At 44.5% G+C, this 18,017-nt stretch overlaps 2 protein-coding genes across 3 annotated transcripts; one reads left to right on the plus strand and one right to left on the minus strand.

Moving 5' to 3' along the window:
* Positions 1 to 1,411: 1,411 nt before the first annotated feature.
* DNAJA4 (DnaJ heat shock protein family (Hsp40) member A4) lies at positions 1,412 to 9,889 on the plus strand. Of its 2 annotated transcripts, XM_072982309.2 has the most exons (8): positions 1,674 to 1,813; positions 3,542 to 3,679; positions 5,178 to 5,358; positions 6,515 to 6,619; positions 6,891 to 7,118; positions 8,117 to 8,347; positions 8,798 to 8,898; positions 9,301 to 9,889. In XM_072982309.2, exons 2-8 carry the CDS (start codon positions 3,548 to 3,550, stop codon positions 9,517 to 9,519), a joined length of 1,197 nt encoding a protein of 398 aa, XP_072838410.1. In that variant the 5' UTR covers positions 1,674 to 1,813; positions 3,542 to 3,547; the 3' UTR covers positions 9,520 to 9,889. The 2 variants fall into 2 exon arrangements, with proteins under 2 accessions (XP_078237314.1, XP_072838410.1); XM_078381188.1 differs by lacking the exon at positions 5,178 to 5,358 and having other exon boundaries at positions 1,412 to 1,813.
* Positions 9,890 to 10,133: 244 nt separating this feature from the next.
* SKIC8 (SKI8 subunit of superkiller complex) lies at positions 10,134 to 17,749 on the minus strand. The gene is made up of 10 exons (XM_072982310.2): positions 16,927 to 17,749; positions 16,801 to 16,828; positions 15,544 to 15,649; positions 14,455 to 14,627; positions 13,624 to 13,772; positions 12,176 to 12,269; positions 11,844 to 11,941; positions 11,382 to 11,470; positions 10,517 to 10,595; positions 10,134 to 10,420 (listed from the first exon to the last, which is right to left on the minus strand). Exons 1-10 carry the CDS (start codon positions 16,936 to 16,938, stop codon positions 10,331 to 10,333), a joined length of 918 nt encoding a protein of 305 aa, XP_072838411.1. The 5' UTR covers positions 16,939 to 17,749; the 3' UTR covers positions 10,134 to 10,330.
* Between the last annotated feature and the right edge of the window lie 268 nt (positions 17,750 to 18,017).

Consider the following 18,017-nt stretch of genomic DNA (forward strand, 5'->3'; position numbering starts at 1 on the left):
ACAAAGGTCTTGTGTTTCTAACCTGGCTGAGATGGATATCGCTCTGGACCAGGAGCAGTGTTGGGTGTTGCTATCGGTTAATATGGCCATGTATCAGGAAGTTGGAAAATAGAGGTATTAAGAAAATTCATGTCAAGCTTAATTTTCTCTCCTTAAATGTAGCTGAACTCATTTTGAAAATAAAACGTGAGTGAGTGTTCAGGGCAGCTGCTTCTATTCCTGTCTGAATTATTTTAACATTCTGTACAGAATTTCACATCTTGACTATTGGTTCTCAAGTCATCAGCAGTAGTCTTTGTCTGGGGCATCGTTTACACACCGGTTGTGCAAACCCAGCCTCTTTCTGGAATGTGTCTCTGGAGCTGCAATGTTTTATCACCTTTTAATCGTGAAGCTGACGCCTGAATCTCTTTTGTCCCTGAGTCACTCAAATAAAATCATCTTCCTGTAAACGATCTTGAACTGGCTGGAAGGGGAGCTTTCATTTCTTCCACAAAGTCTGGCAAGAGCCATCATAGGATATGCTTGTACATAACGCCGGTCTTTCCCTCCCTCGTGTGTCGATTCATCTTACAGAAAAGGAAATTGTGAACTCAGAACCCTCTCCAGGTTACTTAAGGCAAAGGCTGAGGGATCAGATTGTAAACGTATCGCTCAGTCATCGCCTGGCTTACTCTTTTAACGTCACTCCGTTTAGCCCAGAATAAATGGTGCGCTCATCATTTTAAAATCTAGACACTTAATCTTTGTGCATCTTGAATGAGACAGAAAACCAGGGTTAAATGTTGCAACAAAACCTTCACATTTCTACTGATTTATTCGTAAATCTTGAAAAAAATTGCTTTTCTAGATTACAATTCCCCAAAGGGGCCAAGCTGGGGCAGGATTTCTGGGCCATTCTCTCTCAAAATAACTTTTCTGAACTCTGCTTATTTATTGCATTTCTATCCTACCTTGGTTTGCAACTGCATTATTTATTTATTTAATTATTTAATTATTTAGGTCTGCAGCCACCACCTGCATTATTATTTTATTATTCATTCTACAATTTTTCAGCGACCAACTGCATTATTTATTTATTTATTTATATATTGATTTATTTAGGTCTGCAGCCACCATCTGCATTATTTTACCATTTTATTGGTGGATTGATTTGCAGAAAAATGATATCAGAAGAAAAATGGCTATTTCGCATCTTATGCAGGAGTAAGATTGCTTTGCATGCTTTTACAGCATATAAGCGTCGTATCGACCGATGGCTGTCGGAAGAGACCACGCTGGTCCTCCAACAGGGATTATAACACCGGGGCATGTAAGGACGCAGACAGGCGGTCCCCCAAGTGCGCACGCGCGAGCGAGCAAGAAAGCCACGCGCAGGGGGCCCCTCCCACGCCGCTACGCAAGCCCCGCCTTCCCCGCTCAGTGGCTCGCCGCAGCCGTTGCTTAGCAACCAGACAGCCGCTGGAGGCGGGCTTTTCCTCTCTGTGCCTGAACGAGGGCAAGAGAAAGGCGTGGCTTTTTACCCCTCCTCCCGTTGAAACCCCGCCTCTGGCCCCGCCCCCGCGCTCTCTGATTGGGGCCTCCCTACCCCTCTCGCGCCTCCGCGGTCCGGACGCTTCTAGAGCCTGCCGTGGTGACGTCACGGCGGCGGCGTTCCAGAAACTTCGCGCGGCCGATATAAAAGCTTCGGGGCGGCCGGCGGGACCCGTCAGTCCTGCGCCGGTCGCGTTGCTGTGCGGGCAGCGTTTGAGGGAGAAATCCCGGAGAGTCTCCTGGGTCGGAGGAAGCGGGCCGGCAGGGGTGGAGGTGTCAGGTGGGCCTCTTTCTCTTTCCCCCTTCCCTCACAACTGGGTTTTTTTGGGGGGGGGAGGAAGTTTCCTCTCAGGAGAGAAAGTTCTAGACCGAGGAACGGAACGCAGCCGTTCCTTTGGGAGTAACGAGTCGGTAATTAAGGGTCGGTTTTCTGTCAGAAACCAAGGTCTCTCCATCAAGGCCTGGGCGGGGGGGTGTTGTTGTTGTAGAAAAGGCCCCTCGGTGGGTCCCTGGGGGGGGAGGCTCCAAAGGGGGCGAAGTAACTGAGGGGCGAGGGGGGAAAAAAGGAACGAAAGAGGGCTCTGGGTCAAGGCCCCGTGTGGGCTTTCGAGTTAGGCGCCCCGTTGGTGTGTTTCGTCGTCTTCAGGACTTCCTCTTGATTTATCATGAAGCCTTTTTCACCTCGGGATGTAAAACCCCTTTTGCAGACGGGCATGGCTTTGAGCTTCAAATAACTGCCTTTAAATGATTTATCCTTCTTGTTGTTGCTCTTTTAAAATGCTATAAACCCAACTTGTTGGGGCTCGCTGTTTTTAGCTTTAAATGTTGTCTTTATTATTATCATCATCATCATCCTTTTAATGTTGCAAGTCCTCGTTGATCTCTCTTAATGTTGCAAGTCACCCTGGGGTCTTTAAGGCGAAAGGCAGGGTAAATAATATTTTATATAGATAAAACTGGAAAAAAAAAATACCCCTGGCTTTAGACATTGGGGGGAGGGGGGGAAGTCCTGACCTTTGCTCTGTCTTGACCCCCCAGGGAGCTTCTGGGCACCGAAAGTGGGGAAAGCCTCTCTTTTTCAGCCTGAGGACCAAAAGGAAACTCAGGATTAGGCTCGAGGAGGGTTGAGCATCCGGGGATGTGGGAGGCAAAAGGCAGGAAGATGAGGCCAGAAATACAAGTTAGTGCCTCTAAGCTTTAGGAGAAACACTTTAGCGTCTAGAATGGGGTAGAAACCTGCAGAGAAAGCTCTTAAATGTTGTAAGCCGCCCAGAGACCCCTTTGAGTAGTGTGGGCGGCATATAAATAAAATAAATAAATAAATAGTGCTTGCCCTTCGGAGGCCCAGAGATGAGGATTCATTCAGCCCAGTCTGCTTCCTATAGCTTGCTGCTTAAGGCAGTTCCTCTCCACTCAAGAGACAGGAGTGAAGGGCAGGTTAATAATAAAGAGTTTCATTTTAATCTTGTTAATTATTCAAGCCCTTTGCAGGCTGGAAAGATTATAGTCTGCAGAGAGGAGGAGAGCAGGCTGAACCTGAAGTCAGCAGCCGGCTTGTATATCGAGTGAGCTTCTGTGTGATTTAGAGTCTTGCTTGTGTCTAAAATAAGGGGCTTGTTTTGAGCCCAGTGCGAGGCTGAGGTGCTGGTTGTCAATGTTTTGCCGGCTGGATGTTGCGGCCCTGGATTTTAGTCTATAAAACTTTGCAGTTTAAGTTCTTTTTTTCAGAATGTTTTGGTATAGAAAGTTTCCTAGCCCATGGAGTCAGTGAGTAAAAATATTCAAGATTATCCCCCGATGTGCTTTTTTTAGTAGATGTCCAAGAGACCATGAATATTTAGTATGTAACTGATAGGTCATTCAGCATTTCATTCTGTTCCTGTGTGTCTGACGAAGTGGGTTTGTTTGTGAAAGATCGCTTTAAAACGTCATGGAGGTCAAATCTTGTCTTCTGTTTTATTTCTTCGGATTTTGCCTGACACTTTTTATTGTTTCTCATCTTTGTCAGGTCACCATGGTGAAGGAGACTGGATATTACGACACTCTGGGCGTGAAGCCTGGTGCCACCTCAGAGGAGATCAAGCGTGCCTATCGCAAGTTGGCACTGAAGTACCATCCGGACAAGAATCCCAGCGAGGGCGAACGGGTAAAGGGCGGGCTGGGGCTCGGGAGTGGTGACAGAGCAGTTGCATTTCACTCTCATCCTTCAATATGGAGCATGGGCCTGTGAGTCAAGGTTGTCCAGTTTTACATGCCCTGCCATACTGATCAGTGGCCTAAGGAAACATGGTATAAACTTGCCATTAGATTCATGTGCCATTGCTTTTGTTTTTATTTATTAGATTTTTACCCTGCCCCCCAGACAATGTCTACTTGGGGCGGCTTACAAATGTCATAAAATATTATAAAATGCAATAAAGCAGCATCATCATTAAACAATTAAATCAATAATATGGTGGGTTCAAGATGGGGAATAACAGAACATTGGTGGTGATCAGGATGAATAAATGAAACAGGCAGGCCAGCCTATTTGAGAATTGAGGGCAGATGTCCAGTGACATCTGGAGGGACAAAAGTTCCCCATCCCCCAGTCTTACAACTAGAGTAATGAACATGTTATTATCTGTCCTGTTGCCTTCACCAGCTTTTAAATAAATGTAATTGTGATTATTGCATATAATTGTCACGTAATTGCTATGGGAACCTAGCGTTTGACAGAAAAAGGAGGTACAAGCAAAGTGAATATATTAGTAGATGACAGATAAGTTCAGCCAGTGAATAGTACAGGTTTGGTTGAATGACAAATCTGCATGGTATAATTCAATAAGATTTTTACGTGTGTTGGCAACTTATCTGCTTTGCTGCATGCATGATGCTGACCAGCTTATAAGAGGTTTTGTTGAGAAAGATATGGGACTGCAACTTGCAAGATTTTTCCCAACATCACTCTCCCTCAACCATCCCAAAAATTCTGGAATTAAAAACTCCACATAAAGTTTGGTATCTATTCTTCATATTTTCGGGAGGTGAACCATTCCTTTGAAAGGATGAATTCTGGAGCCGGGCCACAGATCCCAACTGCTGTTACCAGACACTTTGTTTATAATGTGCAAGAAGTCAATTTCAAATGTGTAAAATCTATGAAAGCTTGCGTTTGTGCCTAGTTCAGCTTCACTGCGGCAAAGAGCAGGTACCTGCAATAGTCTGGTACAGAGTGGGCAAAGTTAATACGTACTGGTGTGTAGTGCTGGAGCCAGTTATATGGGCTTTCCCATGGGTGTACCTTTGGGGAGGCTATAATCCCTGCTGTCTTAAAAATGAAAATAATTGGCACAGGTAGTCTGTGATAGGTTATATCTTGAAACAGTGCATGGTGGGTTGATTGTACTATTTCTTATGCCAGGATATAATAACTGGTGGGTGCGTTGTTACTAATTTAAATTCCCTTAAGTTATGTATTTTTGATTCTGAACTAAAGTCTCACCAGCTTCTGCCTGGGAAAAATGCAGTTTATGATTTATATTATTGAATGTAGCCCTAAGCCTTTCTTAACAGCCATCCAGGAGTTTCTTTAATCAGTTGTGTAAAAATTTACTACGTTTGTTTGTCAGCCAGTCATTTAGAGGGTTTCTTTCTGTTCTTAGTTTAAGCTCATATCCCAGGCTTATGAAGTTCTGTCAGATCCCAAGAAAAGGGACCTCTATGACCAGGGTGGGGAGCAAGCGATTAAAGAAGGAGGCTTAAGTGGCGGCAATTTCTCTTCACCCATGGACATCTTTGACATGTTCTTTGGTGGTGGAGGCCGAATGAGTAGAGAGAGAAGAGGTATGCAAACATGTATGATTTTTTAAAAAACACATTAGTTAAACTCTAGTGTTTGAAAATAAAGTACCCGGTGGTCTTGTGCTCTGTAGAGAGCTTAAAATAAGTAGTTGCTATTAATGGTGGCAGCAGATGTTGTCTCTCAGGGAGGGAAGCTCCTGACCTTCTCTAAACTCAAATTTACTATTATTAATGACCTTTTTTAAAATCTCATTTATGCTTTATTGCATATGTTGGCCCCGTTGTGTTGTGAGGTTAATATGTGACATGATGTTGTGAAACATAATGCTCCCACACGAATGACACTGCTTTTCTCCTGAAGCATTTTTGTTCGTGTTCACCCTTAATGGTGCTGATACTCGGGTGATATCTTTGGGAGCGAAACAATGAGAAGAAGAGGGAGGGGAGTAGGATCACAGAGAGTAAGAAGTTGAAAAATGGCTATAGAAGCTGTTTTCAGTTTTGTTGGTTCCTCCTGGGTTTGGGTGAGTAGGGTTCGAAACCCATAGGATGTGAGTGCATTTCTTTAGAAAAGGCTCCTCCTTATGCTCCTGTGGAGTATGGGAAATGGCCAGAAATAAGGGAATAAAGTAAGTTTAAGTGAGCCAGTCCTTCCTTATTGCCATGATTATGTGAAAGAGCAGCCGATTAAAGGGAAACAGGTAGTCTAGGTGGACACACTGCCAGCTCTTCCCAATCTGTCTGTCGGAAGAGTCTGTTGTCTCCATGCCAGAGAAGGCTCTTCACAAGCACAGCTGATTTCACCCTTCGTGTCTTTATATCAAGGACGTTGGGCCTGCTTGCTTCTGATCCTGTCAAGTCCCTTAGTGTGAGCAACATAGGGAGAAGGCTATAATTGGGTGGGAGGAATAGTTGTCATTATGAATCTGGTACTTCCCTCTTGTGACAAGCGTTTCCTCCCAACTTTAAATATCTGCCCCTAACCAAATCTCTATTGCCTTCTCGGTTCCAAAGTTGGGAAGAGTTTGGCCAGCTCTTTGGCAGACCTTTAGGAGTTCTGTAATATTAGAAAGATAAAATGACAGTGTTCCAAAAGAACATACCTCTTAGAAAGGAGCACTCTGTGGCATGCAGAAGCTGAACGTATGTTACAAAGCACCATTTTTACATTAAGCACCTGCATTCCTCTTTTGTTAAGGTAAGAATGTCGTCCATCAGTTGAGCATCTCTCTGGAAGACTTGTATGTTGGAGCCACAAGGAAGCTGGCACTGCAGAAGAATGTCATTTGTGAAAAGTGCAAAGGTAATGACTTCATGTCCGGGTATCCTAAGCAGGATGAGAAAACAGAAGCCAGGACTCGCTCATTTGGAATTCTAAGTGGCACAGAAGTCCCTCTATCTAGCCGTGTTTGTCTAGAGGAGGCCTCCTTGGTGTGGGTTTTAGTGCTGTGCACTTGCTGACATCTTGAGGACAGAGCCATTCTCTTGTTACAGCCCCATTGCTAAAGGGAGCGTGAGAAGTCTTTGTTTACCCTCAGCAGATGTTAAGTCACACATCTGTATTTTCTTCCAAGGTTACGGTGGAAAGAAGGGGGCCATGGAAAAGTGCCCGACGTGCAAAGGGCGAGGTGTCCAAGTGATTGTGCAACAGATTGGGCCTGGCATCGTGCAGCAAATTCAGACTGTCTGTCCAGACTGTAAAGGCCAGGGTGAGCGGATAAATCCCAAAGACCGGTGCACTGCCTGTGGTGGCAACAAGGTGGTTAGAGAGAAAAAGCTCTTAGAAATCCATATTGACAAAGGTAAGAATCTTTATGCCTGACCCCACCCTTAAATCCCTGGCTAGCTCACTCAAGGAGGGGGTGGAGCTGAGAGGGAATTTCTTTTCTGAGCATTCGAGGTTCATGATCATGCTTTAGGGTCACAGAGGTGATGTCAGTTATTGTTATGTTCCTCCACAACTGGAGGGACTGACTTACTGCTTAGTGAAAGGAAGTTTGAGAAGTGCCCTAGGTAGGTGGAGGTGTATGTCCAGTCAAGAGCCCCCAAGGGGAACACAGACCTGTGAGTCAGGGAGACGTAGATAAGTGTTTGACTTGGGGTTTAGGTCAGAATTGATTTCTTTATTTACCTCTCTCCTGAGGGAAAGGGTAACAGCTTTGGGGGGGGAACAAGGAGGCAGCATCTTAATAATTAAGAAATACATTAAAACATAGACTGATTAGCCCATGTGTTCCTGGGCATCTATCGAACATAGTCAAAAAAGCTTGTTAATCTAAGGCTGTTATAAAATTTTGGAAATCATCCTCTTAGTTATTTTAGACTAAAAGTTAAAGGAAGGCTGAAATCTGCTTTGGCTGGTTTTTTGGAAATTGAAAGTTCCTCCCTCCCCTATCCGCTTCCCACAGCAGCCTTCCTGCAAGGAACAGGACCTTGAGAGGGAACCTTGGGTCTTTTGGGGGGTAGAGTGGGGTGGGATCTAAAATTTTGAAATTTTTGAAAGAAAATAAAAAGCAGTGGCAGATGTCATCTGCCTTGTGTGACACCAGTTACACTGCTGGATTTCAGCCAGTGTTCTGATCACACTGCATAAAACAAAAGTATTAATTGGCTGTCTCTGGGTTCTTAACGTAACTTTACCGAATAGGTTGAGAGGTTTGAGTTAGAATCCTTAACGTGTAGTTACTCATCTATAATTGCTTGTATTTGTTGGTGGAATGCCGCAGCAATTGCAGGGTAATTTTGTCAAATATTTATCTGCCTGCTGTCTTGGGTGCTGAAATGTAACTTTTTTTCATAGGTATGAAAGATGGGCAGAAACTAGTGTTCCATGGAGAAGGGGACCAAGAGCCTGACTTGGAACCAGGCGATGTCATCATTGTGTTGGATCAAAGGGACCACCCAGTGTTTCAGAGAAGGGGCCATGACTTAATTATGAAAATGAAAATTCAGCTGATAGAGTCATTGTGTGGCTTCAAAAAAACAATTGAAACTCTAGATGACCGAGTCCTTGTAATAACTTCCAGGCCAGGTGGGTTTTGCATCTGCTTTGCCTTTTTTTAAAAAATAAAGACTTACAACACCTACACAGAAGTAGTAGGCAAGCTTTATGAAGGGTGGTTAGAGAGCTTGGCTTACTGATTTTATCTGCATGTGGTCTTCTGATATCGCTGGACTTCACTTCCCCATACCACTGACTGTGCTGGGTCATGGACAATGGGTATTGTAGTCCAACATCAGGCAGGGGATCATTTTGCCCAGTTTAATGCTTTGTGTACAAGCAGAAGTTTTAAGCAAAGCCTTGAACTCCTGTTCACTTTGTGAACAGCAAGCAGGAGAATTAGACCAGCCTTGAAGCTCACTTTGGTTTAACTTTGCTTAAAATAAATGTATAAAGTCTTTTGCTAAACAAGCTGGCAAAACTAGGTTCTTGTGCCAGTTAAATTTAAATGTAGTGTTGTCTTTTTTTTAAAAAAAAAAGGTGAGGTAATAAAGCATGGAGACGTCAAATGCATCGTGAATGAAGGAATGCCAATTTACAAATCTCCACTGGAAAAAGGTTCCCTAATCATACAGTTCTTGGTAAGTGTGCCAGCTCTTTGAGAAGGGCATATGGTGTCTGTGTTGCTGCTGTGTTTCCTGTCTGTCTGTGGACTGTACTGTTTACATGTAAGCAGCCGTGGAGTTGTTCTTTAAAGTCCTCACTGCTCAGAAACAGCACCAAAGGCTGACTGATAAACCTGTTGCTTACAACAGTTCTCCCAGCTTTTGGTTTAAAGACAACAGGGAAAGGGGGTGGCCGAACTGCTTTATAACAGGGTCTGACCGTCGTGGCCACTTAACTCGGTGAGAAAGGCAGGCAGTGCTGTCCTTCAGACCCTGCTTGGTACCATCATGACTTAAAACGGCACATGACGCTACTTCTTGCCAAAGGTGGGTAAGGAGTTTTATGCAGAATCTTAACATGAGGTTTCTCTGTGGCAGGTCGAATTCCCAGAACATCACTGGCTTTCTCAGGATCGGCTGCCTCTGCTAGAAGCTCTGCTTCCCCCACGGGAAGAAGTTATGATTACAGAGGACATGGATCAAGTTGATCTGGTTGAATTTGATCCCAGGGAGCGGTCTTCTTACCGTAATCACGGAGAAGCCTATGAAGAGGATGAAGGAGGCCCTAGAACTGGCGTACAGTGCCAGACCTCTTGATCAGAGATGCGGTGGACTTTTAAGGTGATGTTTCCAAAAATTACCTGCAAGGCTTTTTTAAAAAGCCCACTCGTTTGTTTCGCACAAGTTTGCATTGTTCTATGTTCATTTTTGTAACTATTTCATATTTAAGTGTTACATGAAAGATTTGTGTAATTTAAGACTTGAGTGTGGTGCAGCTAGGTGAAATAATCCGTTTCAGTTACTCTAAGGATACATACAACTTGGAAGAGAGCTCAGCACAGAACTGACTCTTACTACTAGTTACATGAAACAACAGTGTCACTTTAAGTATAATAAAGTGTTCAAAGACTCTTAATATTGTGTAACTGAAGCATTTCTCCAATAAAATTCATGGACCATTCCCACAGTGATGGGCTTTGTATATTGTTGCATTCCTAGCTTTACAAACTACATATGCTAGTTTTAAATTTTGTTCAAACTCCAGCCCCTCCCCCCCTCCAGTGTGTGTTACTTTTAATACTTCATCTAATTCTGTAGAATTTGAAGTTTTCCTTAAGGGGAAGACTTCCTCTTGTTCATGAATATAGTTGTTGGTCCTCCTTAACAGATACTCTTTACTGAACTTTGCTACTAGAAATGATCACAGCATCTTACTAGGAATTGTCATTTATTTTGTTTTGAAATAAACAGAACAGAAGAATTCATAAGAATGTAAGGACACTGGATTTCCTATTTTCTGTCAAAATCAAATGCCCTTACATAAATAAAATTGATTTGCCAGTTACGCATTCTTGTTAAAGCTACATAACACCATCTCTAAAAAACAATCTCTGTTGATAAAGGATGTTTAAATGGGACAATCATAAATATGGATCTCCTGGTCATCACCAACTGAGACGATTTTTGAACCATTTCCATTATATTGTACTCCCCACACCTATAAATGAAGACAAAAATCCCATGAATTGGTGATAACAGAAAGAAGCTGATTTATGCAACCAAAGTTGCTTAAGTGCAAAAAAAATTTAATAACCTGGTCTTGATGGTCAAAGAAGGTATGCACGCAAGTCCTTGAAGGCACATCCCAAACTTTAACGGTTTTGTCCGATGAACTGAAAAGACACAAAGAGCATTCAGCTTTGTTCCTGTGTACACTGAAATTCCTGCTCTTGCCACTGCAAGTAAGTGCTGAGACAGACATCCTAGAGGGAAGTGATCACAAACCCGGCTCTCTGGGAATGGAGGACATGGCAGGAATTGCAGTTTAGGTTGTGAAATCCTCACCTGGCAGTATTCTTTGTGATTCTACCGCTATTCACTGGTTAAACGCTTGTATTTTTAGCTTCTGGAACTTTCAGCTCCTGTAAGGCATCAAGGGTGATGAGGGGCTGTTCCTTTGCTTTGATATAGCAGGACCCCCTCTAGCGTTCTGTGCACCCGCAAGGACACAGGACTGATGCTTACTCTTATGGCTGATATCCTGTTGCTTATGCAGTCCGTCACAACTAGAGTAAGCCTATCTGAATCCATGGAATTTGCAAAAGAGTTGACTCATGAAATCCTCATGGATTCAGTAGGCCTACTCTACTGCAACTTCTTGCATTACACAACACTATTTCAGCCCCTGCCACAGAGAACATACACTATGTGATGTGTGTGGAAAAGACACATAACATAAATCTGTCACCAACAGCCCTCATTTATCATCAGCGTTTCTAATACCAGGCATTAAATATGGTAACGCCATATGTTTTCTGTCGATAAAAAAAGCTTTGTGCAGTGATACTTCCCACATGAACAGTTATGATCCACACCAGCAGTGAGATGTAGCAGACAAGCATAACAAAGATGAGAACAATGAAACAAACATACAAAAGTGGAATAAACATTCTACATACCTGGAAACAAAATGTGTGTCATCAGGACAAAATGCTACATTTAACACCCAGGAGGCATGGCCACTCAGCGTGCCTGCCAAGTTTGCATGCTGCCTGCAAAATTCAAAAACAGGCTCCAGTTTATAAGAAGAAACATTTCACTGCAGAAGTCTTCAAATTGTCACCAGGGGGAACCCCTCAGAGCGCCTGGAAAAGGTGCAGAACGTGGCAGACAAAACTAATCACGGCTTGCACAATGCGCTTTATAAAGAACGGTTAGGAGGGGGGACTTTGCATTTCAAGAGAGCATAGAGGAGATTTACAAAATCCTGCACAGCGGGGACAAAGCGCATAAGGATCTACTTTTACTCTAGGCACATGAGAGCTACCCAGTAAATATGAACAGCTGACTGCTTGAGACGCTCAAACTACTGCCACCTGAATAAGGTTGGCCATGACAAACCAAGGAGAAAAGTTGACTACTTGCACGTCATAAATCTTGATATAGCCGTCGTCGGAAGCGGTGACTAGCAGCTGCGAGTCAGGCGAAAACGTCAAGGAACGGATAGGCATAGCGTGGCCTGAAACAAGACAAGAAGCCCAGTCTCCATATGCTCCTTCTGCCTGTTAGTCTGGCCCACCGCCTCCCTGAACGGCCTTGCCAGTGAGGGCACCAAGAACTGCCAGCTGCAAGACTGAATGATGGATGAAAACCATGTTCCATGGTCGGAAGCAGCGACTGGAAAAGCCAGAAAGGGGAGGGAGGGAGGGGGAACGACGCTGATCCGCCGGAAACAGGACACTCAGTGTCTTACCTTCTAACGTGTGAAGAAGTTTTCCGGTTGCAATATCAAAGATGTTAATAATGCCATCGATGGCTCCGCTGGCTAAATATTTTCCATCTGGGCTCTGCAAAGACAAGAGATCAGCCTTGTGGCCGTTGCCTTCTCACATCCCCAAAGCATAAACTATGGTCAAGTACAGAACACAGAAAAAGAAGGTGAAGCCACATCTTGGATTTCTCCACCCTGGCAAGCGGCTTTATGGGGTAAGGAGGAGAAAGACTGCGGTTCTTATCCCCCACCCCACCCCAGGGCACTGCTGTGTAGCAAAGAAGTGACAGAGGCACTCTTTGTGAGCAACAAAACCTTTTGACAGCCACCTGAAGCAGATGGGGAAGCCTGGAACTTTTATGGACCACGTCTTGCTAGTATTGGCGCAGAGTTCACCACAGACCTTTAGCTAAAGCAGGGGTGGGGAGATCTGGCCCTCCAGAGGTCACTGGGCTGGAAATGCCTCTAGTTCCAGCCAATACAGCCAACAGTGAAAGATGCTGGGTCTTGCAGTCCAGCATCTGGAGGACCTTTCCTTAGCCCTACTTGGGAGAACATTGTCCTCAGTTCGATGTGGTTCTGACTGTTTCTGCCACAAAAGCCCACGAGGAAATTATTAAAAAAATCAAGGATTCTCCTCGACTGGAAATGCAAAATGCAACCCAACTAGTTGTTTCAGAACATTTCAGGATCAACAAGCTGACAGGAAACCCCTGTAACTCCCAAGGAAAGTAACTTGTTTTTCAAAAGTAGATGCATGATGAATGAATGCTGAACAAGCAACGTTAACGTCCTCGTCATTCATTTAATCTGGGATGAATAGTTCTGGAACACCTCTGGCCAACCCTGCGCTATAGGTTCCGAGTAGCACCAAAAGATACTATTTTACGTATTCGTGAAGGCTTTTACGGCCGGGATCTAATGGTTGTTGTGGGCTTTTCAGGCTCTTTGGCTGTGTTCTGAAGGTTGTTCTTCCTAATGTTTCGCCAGTCTCTGTGGCCGGCATCTTCAGAGGACAGCACTCTGTGCTCTGGTCCATCTTTAGAGGACAGCACTGAAGATGCCGGCCACAGAGACTAGCAAAACGTTAGGAAGAACAACCTTCAGAACACGGCCAAAGAGCCCGAAAAACCCACAACAACCGTACTATTTTACCTTTTAAATTTAAACAAAACGAGAGATGCATTCTGAAAATCTTCTGCAGTCACTCACATGCTTGCTCACCATAAAATCATAGGACAATGGAGTTGGAAGGGGCCTAGAAGGCCATCAAAGTCCCACTCCCCCTGCTCAAGGAAGGAGAGTAGTCCGTATTCAGCACACTGAAAGCAAAGGGCTGGATTAGCTGTTTTCTTGGCATAGATTTTATAGCTACTGTAACTCCTCATTGAGAATAGTAGGGTTTAAAAAAAGAAGCTCAGGAGTCTTACATATGCAATGCTTAAGATGAATTTGCCTCTTGTGTCCAGGGAATATTCTTTTTTTCCAGTCTCCACACCAAAAATGTTGACTTTCCCTATGTGACTGCCTGTTGCAACGTACTGGGAGTCCGGTGAAAAAGCCAGAGACCATGCATCAACTAGTGGGAGGGAAGGGGTGGGGGGAAAACATGATTAATTAGATATCTGACACCATTAAGAGTGAGAGAGTTATACAATGTCAGGCATTACCAGTGGGGAAAGGAGTGAAAGGCTTCATCTTCCAAATTATTCTAGATTGAACTTTAAATCCATCTTGTGGGTCACTCCAAAGCAAAGCTTGTTGCTTCTATCCCAGCTCTTAGTGCTTAAAGCACCTTCTGGGTGGCTTACAATTTAATTATGCAGGTTGCACACTGCACCCCCCACACACACACACACACAAGCTGGATACTCAATTTAATAACCTTGGAAGGATGGAAGGCTGAGTGAACCTGGATGGTGAGGAGTTTGGGCTGCAATACTGCAGTTGAGGCACTATGCCACGAGGCTTTAATTTGGTGGCGCATCAGAGAAAGGGATCATAATGGGACCCAATCATGCTTGCATCACGGACGGAATGGCTTCCCCTCCTCCTCCCAGGGTGCTCCCAAAATCTGGACAGTTCAGGGAATGTGAAAGCCTGCTAGAGCAGATCTGGGGAAGGGATGAGGCAGGTGAGAGGAGACTTCCTGCAACCTTCTGCCTGAGAAGTCTGTCTCCTGATGAACAGTTGAACAAAGGAAAAAACAAAACTTGCACAGCATGCCCTTAATTAATAGAGGAAGGCATCTTGAGCGTTACCTGGTCCAGCATCGATAGACTTGATCTGCTTGCCCGTGTCTAAGTCCCAAATACGGATATGAGCATCTAAAGAACTGGACGCGGCAATGGTGCCAGTGTGGCTGATATCCACGGAAACGACGCCCAACTGGTGACCTTCTAATGTCCACTTGAGGTCTAGCTTTTCTTCATTCCTTTGCAATGGAAAGAAAGGGGGAGAAATCAGAACAATAGGAGGCAAGAAGCCTTCCTGACACAGTCGACCTGCCACACAACATGGCGGAATTCCTCACCCTCCTTGAGTTCAAAATTAAATTTACTTTTTTATATACAGGAGCAGTGTCATGCACCTTCGCAAGAACCAAGGCAGTTTGGAAGGGGAATGGAGCTCTGTAAATACAAAGAAAAACTGGGCATATCTCCAGGTGACTCCAGTGAATGAAGCACATTTATTTAATATTGCATTTTTATGTGGTGTTGGGTCTGTCCTTCTTTGTGTCAGAGCTTTGCACAATTTAAAATTATGGACATATATGAAATATAGTTAAAAATCCAGCAATGGGTTTTTAAAATTAAAAAAAGAAAAGAATAAAAGAAAAATGTGCTGCTTATATACCGCCCCATAGTGCTTAAAGCACCTTCTGGGCAGTTTATTTATTTTATTTTATTTATTTATTTATGGACTTATATACCGCCCCATAGTGCTACAAGCACTCTCCGGGCAGTTTACAATTTCATTATACAGGCTACGCCTTGCGCACGCACACACACACCCCGTGAGCTGGGCACTTTGCTTACCAACCCCGGAAGAATGGAAGGCTGAGTGAACCTGGAGGATTGAATCGTGGTTGTGAACAGAGTTTGGGCTGCAGTACCGCAGTTTAACCACTGTGCCACAAGGCTCCCTTATAACTTAACAAGATTAAGAGTTGTGGAGGGCTTGGCTATGTTTTCTTTTTCAGTCTCTTTTTTGCTGTGCCTTTTTTAGTTTTTAAAATAAAATAAAATAAACATTAATAAATAATGATTTTGCTTGTCCCAGTCTATGGCTTGCTGTGCTTCTGTGCCTTCTTCAACATTCAGTTCGGCAAAAGCCAACTGGAGACTTACCACTTCCACACTTTCACGAGGTCATCCAGGGAGCCGGAGATGACAGTCTCAGAGCCGTCATTTCTGTTTTTGCCCCAAGCGACGGACCAGATGGCATCGTCATGGGCTAGAAAAGAAAGGAAAAGTCACTTACTGAACAAGCCCACCTGTCTGTCCAGAAAGAAGCCTTCACGAGTACAGTGGTGATTTCTCACAGTCTGAAAGAAGATTCCAAGAGGCAGGGTGTTTTTAACTGCAGAGATCCTTGAGATGCGAGGGGACCGGCCCACTCTCCCTGCATAAACATGCTTGGTACGGCAGGGCTGATGCATTCTGCTTGAATATCGTAGTCTGTCTGCCTGATGGAATTTACAAACCATTTTAGGAGATGTCATTTCCCTTTGTTTCACTAAACTGAGGGCAGAGAACAGACTTTCAAGATGATGCTAACCTGGGGCAAAGAAAGTGATCTCATATTTCACATCAGAAATGAGGATGACTGTATAATTGTAAACATCTATTATGAATTGTTATTCTATTTAAAGTACTTATACACCGCCTTTCTCCTAATGGATCCAAGGCGGCTTGTGGTATTGAAAAACAAAGCTGAAAGCTAAATAATAAATTATTACAATATTTAAAAAGAATTAAAAGAATATTAAAAACTCACAAATAAGTGCAGTATTGAAAACACAAGTGAAAAAAAGAGAACAAAATAAACCCTTTAAAAAGTCTTCTTAGTCAGCCACTCATTTATAAGAAAGCCAGCCTGAAGAGAAAGGTCTTTGCCTGCTTGTGGAAGGACAGCAAAGGCGGGGCCATGCTGGCCTCCAGTGGGAGGGAGTTCCAGAGTTTGGAAGTAGCAACAATAAGGCCTCTCCCCACCAAGAGCGCCGTGAGGGTGGTGGGATGGAGAGAAAGGCCTACCTTGATTATCTTAACACCCAGACAGATTTATAAAGGGAGATGTGGTCCTTGGGATAGCTTGGACTCCAGCCATTTAGGGTTTTATAGGTTAGAACCAGCACTCTGAATTTTGCCCGGAAGCAGATCCGCAGCTAGTGGAGATGCTGATGAAGAAACAAGATTACTCTCAGGGGATTTAATGGATAAAATTTTGCCTGTTGCTTTGTTCTAACATGCCACTTCCTGCCTCCATATTTCCCTTCCTCAGAAATAAAAGCTAGAAAGTTTCTTTCATTCAACTTGGCATTTGAATTTCTCTTTAAAATCCATCTAGCGCCACATTTTTATCATACTGTAAATCAGCAGCCTCACCTTGTTCTTGTTTGAAGAGGATACTGTACTGAAAAGAAAAAATATATATACAAAATGACCATCGCTGTCATAAAGTGGCAGAAGTTAAAAAATTTTTAAAAATTACAGTTGTTCTTACATCTTTACCTGAGTAGTCATTTCTTCATTCGTACAGATGGAAGGTCTGGAGAGACAGAGAGAAAAACAGCAGGTTAAGAAATCAGGGGAGAGAAAAATCAGGTGTTCTCGACTTGCATCTAAATGGAAACCCCGACTGGACTGCAAAGACAATCGCTCGGCAACCGTCACAGAAAAGGATGATAAAAAAGCAGTTCCCCAACAGTTGTGAAAAGTACAGCAGGTGATTTTCGGTTGCGCATCAAGCCCTGGGCGAAGGAACGCTCCCCACAAAGGCAGGCAGGAAAACAAGGGCAGAAAGGAAGGGATCCGGAAGACTTGGCCTTCCTTTTCGCCTCTGCTATGAAGACGTGCATGGCTTGGAGCCTCTGCCAGAGTAGCTTCAAGATTCCCCCCCCCTTTTAGTTAGTTAGTTAGTTACAGTAGTTAGTTAGTTAGTTAGTTAGTTAGCTAGCTAGTTAGTTAGCTAGTTAGTTAAGGGGGCCCAGGAGAAGTAAGCAAGTAAGTCAGGGGGACCCAGGAGAATTTAGTTAGTTGGTTAGTTAGTTGGGCCCAGGAGAAGGGTTACGGTTAGTCGGTTAGTTAAAGGGGGGGGAGGCTCCCAGGAGAAGGGGGGTGCCCTGTCTTTCGTGGCTTCTTTCCGCCTCCTCTGCTCGGCCCCAGTCTTTCCCCGGAGGGGGGGTTTGAGAGGGAGAGGCTGCCTCGGGCGCCCCATCAGAGGATGATGAGCAGGAGGGGCGGTTGCTATGGCGACGCGGCCAAAGAAGCCCAGGCAGGGGAGGGGAAACGGCTCCCACCTCTTCGGGCCCCCCTACACACACGCACGCACACACACACTCCCCCTCCCCTCCTCTCCCCCCCCCGTTCATTACCGGCCCCCCCAAAACCTCGAACCCCCGCCGGCCACCAGCGCCTTCCCGCCTCGCACTTCCGGCGTCTTCTGATGACGCGGCTCTCCGCGGCGGAGAGGACGAGGCAGAGCGCCTTCCCGGTGCGCAGGAACCATAGAGAAAAGACGGACCAGAAGAGCCCGAAAGAGGGTGGGGGGGAAATTCGGCCGACGCCCTCCGGTGCCACCTGGTGGAAGGGAAGGAGATAGC

This window comes from Pogona vitticeps, chromosome 12 (genome assembly GCF_051106095.1).
Source record: "Pogona vitticeps strain Pit_001003342236 chromosome 12, PviZW2.1, whole genome shotgun sequence".
In the NCBI taxonomy this organism is placed as follows: domain Eukaryota; kingdom Metazoa; phylum Chordata; class Lepidosauria; order Squamata; family Agamidae; genus Pogona; species Pogona vitticeps.

Coding starts and splice junctions, on each gene's coding strand:
- SKIC8 (XM_072982310.2), bottom strand. Junction 15,650..16,800: donor CCTCTTCAAACAAGAACAAG/GTGAGGCTGCTG, acceptor TTTCTTTTCTAG/CCCATGACGATGCCATCTGG. Junction 11,942..12,175: donor ACTTCTTCACACGTTAGAAG/GTAAGACACTGA, acceptor GTCTTGTTTCAG/GCCACGCTATGCCTATCCGT.
- DNAJA4 (XM_072982309.2), top strand. CDS start 3,548: ATGGTGAAGGAGACTGGATATTACGACACTCTGGGCGTGAAGCCTGGT. Junction 5,359..6,514: donor AATGAGTAGAGAGAGAAGAG/GTATGCAAACAT, acceptor TCTTTTGTTAAG/GTAAGAATGTCGTCCATCAG. Junction 8,899..9,300: donor CCCTAATCATACAGTTCTTG/GTAAGTGTGCCA, acceptor TCTCTGTGGCAG/GTCGAATTCCCAGAACATCA.